This window comes from Portunus trituberculatus, chromosome 21, assembly GCF_017591435.1.
Source record: "Portunus trituberculatus isolate SZX2019 chromosome 21, ASM1759143v1, whole genome shotgun sequence".
Classification (NCBI taxonomy): domain Eukaryota; kingdom Metazoa; phylum Arthropoda; class Malacostraca; order Decapoda; family Portunidae; genus Portunus; species Portunus trituberculatus.
The window spans coordinates 2,969,172-2,977,366 of record NC_059275.1 but is presented as its reverse complement, the minus strand read 5'-3'; the positions used below and the strand labels follow the sequence as shown (position 1 = coordinate 2,977,366).

At 44.1% G+C, this 8,195-nt stretch overlaps 1 protein-coding gene across 1 annotated transcript; it reads left to right on the top strand.

Moving 5' to 3' along the window:
- The first annotated feature begins 3,520 nt into the window (after nucleotides 1-3,520).
- Nucleotides 3,521-4,405, top strand: LOC123506937 (histidine-rich glycoprotein-like). Its single transcript, XM_045259359.1, has 2 exons — nucleotides 3,521-3,564; nucleotides 3,896-4,405. Exons 1-2 carry the CDS (start codon nucleotides 3,553-3,555, stop codon nucleotides 4,388-4,390), a joined length of 507 nt encoding a protein of 168 aa, XP_045115294.1. The 5' UTR covers nucleotides 3,521-3,552; the 3' UTR covers nucleotides 4,391-4,405.
- Nucleotides 4,406-8,195: the final 3,790 nt, after the last annotated feature.

Genomic DNA, 8,195 nt, shown 5'->3' with positions numbered 1-8,195 from the left:
GTAGTAGTAGTAGTACCAACAGCAGTATTATTATCATCAGTAATAGCAGTAGTAGTAGTAGTAGTAATAGTAGTAGTAGTAGTAGTAGTAGTAGTAGTAGTAGTAGTAGTAGTGGTGGTAGTAATAGTAGTAGTAGTAGTAGTAGTAGTAGTAGTAGTAGTAGTAGCAGTAGTAGTAGCAGCAGCAGTAGTAGCAGCAGCAGCAGCAGCAGCAGCAGTAGTAGCAGTAGTAGTAGTAGCAGTAGTAGTAGCAGCAGCAGTAGCAGCAACAGCAGCAGTAGCAGCAGTAATAGTAGTAGTAGTAGCAGCAGCAGCAGCAGCAGCAGCAGCAGCAGCAGCAGCAGCAGCAGCAGCAGCAGCAGCAGCAGCAGCAGCAGCAGCAGCAGCAGCAGCAGCAGTAGTAGTAGTAGTAGTAGTAGTAGTAGTAGTACATCATAGTCATGAGGATACAGTGAGACTAGCACATCATTAGAGGGTAACTTTATTCAGGCTAGTGGGTGAGGCTGCCGGGGCGGGGCGGCTCCTCACCCGGGTGCCCCGGAGCGTCTGGGGCGACACCTGCTCGCGAGAAAAACCGTCGTGAGCAGAACTGGCCTATCCTGCGGCAGGTGTCGTCGCCTCTCCTCAGCCGCCTCGGGTAAGCGTTTCGTTGTTTCGTCGTCATTGAGTCAGCCGCCTTCCGCTGAGAGGCAGAGTGTGTGTTGCGGAAATTCTTGCCTCTAGTGATGGAAGGAGCTAGGATAACCGTGTTAGTTGTTGGAGTAGTAAGGATGAGGAAGGGAAGACTGAGACTCATTAAAGCCAAAGGAAGGATCAACACGGGGCTCTGGCTCGGCGGAACGCTGGCGGCGAGTGGATGTGCTGGAGTTATTCTGACGCTGACGCAGGAGATAGCGGTGATATGAATCTCCTCTATATTGAGGGAGGGCCTCGGGCTCAGGGTTAGCGTGCACCAGCACCATTACTGCCAGGAGGGCCACAGCCACATACACCTGCATGGAGAGACACTGTCAATCCTCACTTTCGCTATACTTCACACTGTGAGGTGCGGCTCAAAAGTTAGCTGTAATTTGGCATCGAGCTTATTACTTGACAAAAGGTTGCCTACACTGCTTACAATGTAGATCGTGAATATGAAAAGATAAAGGACGAGAGAGTGGAAGAGTCATGATGATGGTAATGACGATGTTGAAAGTAAAAGATGCAGACATATAAGATAGGGTAGTAATGACGCTCTTGTTTGTGGTGGTCGAGAAGAGTGTGGTTGGTGCTCGCGACATTCCCAATAGTGGTAGGGAGATCACCACCACCACATGCCATCAGGCATTACAGTCTGGAAAACCTGAGTACTTGAGGAACTTACTGGAAACATTCCACCATGACACTACGATGGAGCTGAGACACGATGCAGACCCATACAGACTACATGAGCCAAGAAATAACCTTGACATGGGATGTCGAGCATTTGCAAGATGCGCACCAAGGATTTACAATAAACTGCCGAGTGATATCAAAGGATGTGCCAGGATCGATATCTTCAAAAGAAATTGAAGACATATTTGTTCAAGGAAGTTTATGATTTTATCGGCATGGAAATCAAAGACAATTATAGATGCTAGTTGCTTTTGAGGGAGGCTCTGCTGAGCGCTGCCTCGCAGTGGAGCGGAGCCTTCAACAAACACCCCAAGTAACAATTAACAAGTAAGTAAGTAACATGCAGACGCGTGTTAGGGTGCTGTATAGATAGAGCGTTATAATGTTTGTAGAAGTAACTGCAACTAAGGAAACAAACGTGACAACATGCATGACCAATCACTAAAGCTTATAGTTTTAAGAACTTTTGCAAACACCCACGGGTTACTTTACTCACCGCCTCCAAGATAATGTGTACTAAACTGTACAAGATTTTTTCATTATTTATATATATATATATATATATATATATATATATATATATATATATATATATATATATATATATATATATATATAAAAGGACCAAGAGCAACAACAACAAAAAGGCCCACTTAGTTGCCATCTCCATTGCAAGTCTGATAGAGTTTAGCCAAAGGACGGGACAAATGTTAAATAAATAAATGAATAAATAAATATATATATATATATATATATATATATATATATATATATATATATATATATATATATATATATATATATATATATATATATATATATATATATATATATATATAGATTTCATTGTTTAAAAATTCAACCAGCAAACGTTAGTGAGTATCACGATAAAATTACTTGTCAGTTAAGATTAAAGAAAGTTCCTACAGAGCTTTTTTTTTTTTTTTTTTTTTTTTTTAACTTTATTTTTTTCCGAAAACGAGTGAGTAATTACATAGCAACGGTATGAGTGAACGTATGAGTGAGTCCGTGTGTGGAAGCTGGATTACGATATTTGAGTGAGCCCTAGAGATAAGTGAAAGAGTGAGTGACAGAGAAGGTATTTGAAGATGAATTAACATAGTAAGGATACATAATAGTAGAAATGTTACAAATATAGTAAAGTGAGTGGGAAAAGTAAATGAAATGAAAACGTGTATATTAAGGAGTTACTCGAGAGACCTCATTACATGCAACTGAGTACAAGAGTGAGTGAGTGAGTGGGTGATGAAGGCAGAGTTGTGTGAGTGGCAGCCAGTACTCACGTAGAACTTCATGATTGGTGGTGTTGTTTGCTCACTGCCTTCAGCCCAGTGTCTACCAGTCCTGTTCATTCATTGCATTATATACCTGCAGCCCAGCCTTCACTAATGCCTCGGCCTTCGCTTCATCGTCGTCATCGCAACGAACAATTTCATTACATGTTCGTAATTGGACGGCCCGCTGTGCCTCCTGCGATATCTGGACGGCCCGCTGTGCCTCCTGCGATGTCTGGACGCCCCGCTGTGCCTCCCAGGGTGCCTGGACACGCTACACTGCGACCCTGGTAAAATCGAAAAACAGAGCAATATCCTTGGGACATGTGGAGTGAGAACATTTATTTTCAATTTATTCAGATCACTCTGCTGAACACAGCGGAGCAGTTGTGGCGAAGCAGACTATTGGTTCATTATTACCGAGTTCTGACCGCCTTGTACATACCCCCAAATGTACTTGATGTTTTCCTAACCTGCAATCCTTCTGTTTATGCTGTTACTCGTCATCGTCGAGCTCCTCCTATCACATCCTGTGTATGTATCTTGTCCTATCGATCCAATATATATATATATATATATATATATATATATATATATATATATATATATATATATATATATATATATATATATATATATATAAGCTCTACAATCACCGTTGAATCCTAAGTTGTAATAAGAACTTCTTGAAGTTGTTAGTTATATTTTTATACCGTCGGATCAACCATACAATTATAAACAGATTTCATTATCAATCTGGGAGCTTGAAAGTACAGTACAAATATGAAAAAAATTAATTGACAATAATAATAATAAGAAGAAAACTTTTTCTTTCTAATAGAAGGGCTGGGGCGGAAGGCAGTGAGCAAACACCACCACCCACCATGAAGTTCTACGTGAGTACTGGCTGCCACTCACATGGCGCTGCCTTCCTCACTCACTCATACCTAATCCAGTCTTTGCTGACCACCTACTCTTCAAGTGACTCATTTTATTCACTTTTAGGCCATTCTACTCCCTCACTCTCTCTACACTCTGATCACATTTGATTGAGCGTCAGCACTCAGCACACACCACCGTTCTCTTCCTGCAGACGCAAACTTAGGTTGTACATTGTGTTGAGTAACAAGCTCGCTGCCAAATGACAGGTAACCTTTGCGGGGGCCTCGCAGTGTGCAGTGTGCTGCTGTGGGCGGGGACGAGGAATGACAGTGTCTCTCCGTGCAGGTGTGTGCAGCTGTGGGCCTCCTGGCAGTGGCGGCGCTGGTGCACGCCGACCCTGAGCCCGAGGCCCTCGCTGAGGCTGACCCTGAAGCCTCCCATCACTACTACCCCTACCGCTACTACGGCTACCCTTACGGCCACTACGGCTACCGCTACCACCACCACCACAAGCGGTCTGCTGAACCCGAGGCTGCGGCCGATGCTGACGCGTCCAGACACTCCTACAGCCACTACGGCTACTACCGTTACCCCTACTACTACGGCCACCCCCACCGCCACCATAAGCGTTCTGCTGACCCAGAGCCCAGTGCTGACCCCTCCGCTGAGCCAAGCCTTCCCTACTACCACGGCTACTATTACGGTTATCCTGGCCACTACTACGGCTACGGCCACCGCTACTACTACGGTTACCCTCGCCGCTACTACCACAGAGGCGCACCTTTCGGCGACACCCAGCAGCCGCTCTCTTCCTCTCGGCGACAGGGGCCTCTCTCTTGACAACAACGAAACGCTTACCCGAGGCGGCTGAGGGAGAGGCGACGACACCTGCCGCAGGATAGGCTGGTTCTGCTCACGCTGGTTTTTCTCGCCCAGGTGTCGCCCCAGACACAGTCCCGCCCCCACCCCTCGCAACCTCACCCACTCGCCTGAATAAAGTTACCCTCCGCTGATGTGCTTGTCTCCCTGTACCCTCATGACTGTGATGTACTACTGCCAGTATTGCTGCTGCTGTTACTACTACTACTACTACTACTACTACTACTACTACTACTACTACTACTACTACTGCTGCTGTCGCTTATGCTGTGGTGGTGCTGTTTTGCTGTTACCGAGATGTTGCATGGATTTGGTGTATGAAGGCTACTGGAAAACTCATAAACATTTTAATATTTTACTTAACAACTTCAGATTGTTTACATTTCAGAAAATTCCAACTTTCTTACTCGCTCTTTTCCATTCGTTGAAAGTTACTCGGTGTTGCTTTATACATCGTCAACATCATCAATATTTAATGCAGTCACTGTGTTAGATCACAAGCAATATGAAATATATGGAAACAGATAATATTCAGTGGAATGCAATTCATGTTAAGTTAGAAAAACGCACATGATGTCATTATCTTTTGCTAAAACAGCTTCTATGAAGTTAGGTGTTCTGAGGCGTCTCTGACAGTTTTTCTCGCTCCTCCAATTGCTTACTCTGTATAAGGGCTTTATCCGTTCCTGTATGGAGTACTCTTCGCATGTTTGAGGGGTTTCCATTCACACAGTTTTACTACATAGGGTGGAATCGAAAGCTTCTCGTCTCATCAACTTCCCTCCTCTCACTAACTGTCTTCAGCCTCTTTCTCACCGCCGGAATGTTGCATCTCATTCTATCTTTTATCGCTCTTTTCATGCTAACTGTTCTACTGATCTTGCTAACTGCATGCCTCCTCTTCTCCTTCGGCCTAGCTGCACAAGGCTTTCTTCTTCCTCTCATCCCTATTCTGTCCAACTCTCAAACGCAAGAGTTAACCAGTACTCTCAATCATTCATACCTTTCACAGGTAAACTCTAGAATTCCCTCCCTGCTTCTGTATTTCCGAATTCCTATATATATACGACTTGTCTTCTTTTAAGAGGGGGGTATCGAGGCATTTCCTCCCCAACTTTGGCTGACGCTTTTACACTTTTTAGAGAGCCACCACTCAAGTGGGCCTTTTTTTTATCGTTTTTTTTATGCCCTTGGCTGGCCCCCTTCCCTACATAAAAAAAAAAAACACTTATCACAAGTATTCTGCCATGCCAGCTGCTCATCTGATCCTGCTATGCCACCTTCCCTCCTCCCGTAGCCTCGCTGCACAAGACTTTCTTCTTTCTCTCATCCCTGTTCGGTCCAACTCAAACGTAAGAGTTGACCACTAATCAATACTTTCATTCTTCATTCATTCCTTTCTCATGAAAACTCTGGAACTCCCTGCCTGCTTCTATATTTCCATCCTCTTATGATTTGAACTCATTTAAGAGGGAAATTTTAAGACATTTATCCCATTCTTTTGGCTAACATTTCCTATCCTGTCGGGGACCGGCACCTCAGTGGACCTTTTTTTATCGTTTCTGATGCCTTGAGCGGTTTCCCCTTACGTAAAAGAAAAAAACATAATCTAGTAATTCTTTGCACACCATACACCTATACAACCTATCATAGCAAATACAGAACATCAAATAAACGTGCTACTCCTCTTTTAATTAGATTTTATTTCTGGACTGCATTATGCTTGAAGCTCCCTTACTTTAACTTATTCCGTCCATCTTGACCCTCCCTGGTCAGACCTCGACCTCTGTGTCTGTTATTTGCTAGCTGTATTTATCTCCTCCTACCGCTTCTCAATTATTCCACTGATGCACGTTATCAAATACACCAACATTTCTGCAGTGATGTGTCTCTTATTACAGGCGTGGTGACTCCTGCACCTCTAACGGTCTAATGTGACACTACCTATTATGGCCTTTACGAGATACCTGTAACCTATCAATATTAGCCAATCAGAAATTAAGACAAAAGTATGTTGGTCTTGATATGTTTCTATGCTGATCTATTTTCCTTGGTAATTATACTTTTCCTCACTCCGTTCTGTCTCCGTCTTCCTCACCCCATTTTAACTTTCCCCTTTGCGTTGTCCTGTTTCCACCAAGGCTGCATTGCCCGGTCGGTTTTATGGCTTTCTTGCTGCTGTCTCTTGTGTCTGTTTCCATGTTAGTTGTTTTTCTCTGCTTCCTCTTTATCACATGTCTTTTCCTTCCTATTTGGAGGAACTGCTTGTGTTCTCCCTACTTTTCAGTTTTCTCCATTTCTCTTTTTTCTTCTCTCTTCTTATCTTCTTACGTCTTCTTCATTTTTTCTTCGTTCCTCTTTTCTTCTTTTCGTGACAATATATACTGTGGTGTAGGATCACCACAGTAGTACTAGTATAGCAGTAGTAGTGGTAGAAGTAGTGGTAGTAGCAGTAGTAGTAGTAGTAGTAGTAGTAGTAGTAGTAGTAGTAGCAGCAGTATTATCATTAGTAATAGTAGTAGTAGTAATAGCAATAGTAGTAGTACTAGTAGTAGTAGTAGTAGTAGTAGTAGTGACAGTAGTACTGTGGTAGTAGTAATAGTAGTAGTAGTAATAAGATAGTAGTAGTAGTAATAGTAGTCGTAAAAGTATTACTAGTAACAGCAACAGCAGTATTATTATCATCAGTAACAGTAGAATAGTAGCAGTAGTAGTAGTAGTAGTAGTAGTAGTAGTAGTAGTAGCAGCATCGGTACCAGCAGCAGCAGCAGCAGCAATAGTAGTATTTGTAGTAGTGGTAGTAGTAGTCATAGCAGTATTGGCAGCAGCAACAGCAGCAGCAGCAGTAATAGTAGTAGCAGCAGCAGCAGCAGCAGCAGCAGCAGCAGCAGCAGCAGCAGCAGTAGTAGTAGTAGTAGTAGTAGTAGTAGTAGTACATCATAGTCATGAGGATACAGTGAGACTAGCACATCATTAGAGGGTAACTTTATTCAGGCTAGTGGGTGAGGCTGCCGGGGCGGGGCGGCTCCTCACCCGGGTGCCCCGGGGCGTCTGGGGCGACACCTGCTCGCGAGAAAAACCGTCGTGAGCAGAACTGGCCTATCCTGCGGCAGGTGTCGTCGCCTCTCCTCAGCCGCCTCGGGTAAGCGTTTCGTTGTTTCGTCGTCATTGAGTCAGCCGCCTTCCGCTGAGAGGCAGAGTGTGTGTTGTGGAAATTTTTGCCTCTAGTGATGGAAGGAGCTAGGATAACCGTGTTAGTTGTTGGAGTAGTAAGGATGAGGAAGGGAAGACTGAGACTCACTAAAGCCAAAGGAAGGATCAACACGGGGCTCTGGCTCGGCAGAACGCTGGCGGCGAGTGGATGTGCTGGAGTTATTCTGACGCTGATGCAGGACATCGCGGCGAGATGTGAGTCTTAGACTTTGAGGGAGGGCCTCGGGCTCAGGGTTGGCGTGCACCAGCACCATCAATGCCAGGAGGGTCACAGCCACATACACCTGCATGGAGAGACACTGTCAATCCTCACTTTCGCTATACTTCACACTGTGAGATGAGGCTCAAAAGTTAGCTGTGATTTGGCATCGACCTTATTACTTGTCAAAAGGTTGCCTACATAGCTTACAATGTAGATCGTGAATATGAAAAGATAAAGGACGAGAGAGTGGAAGAGTCATGATGATGGTAATGACGATGTTGAAAGTAAAAGATGCAGACATATAAGATAGGGTAGTAATGACGCTCTTGTTTGTGGTGGTCGAGAAGAGTG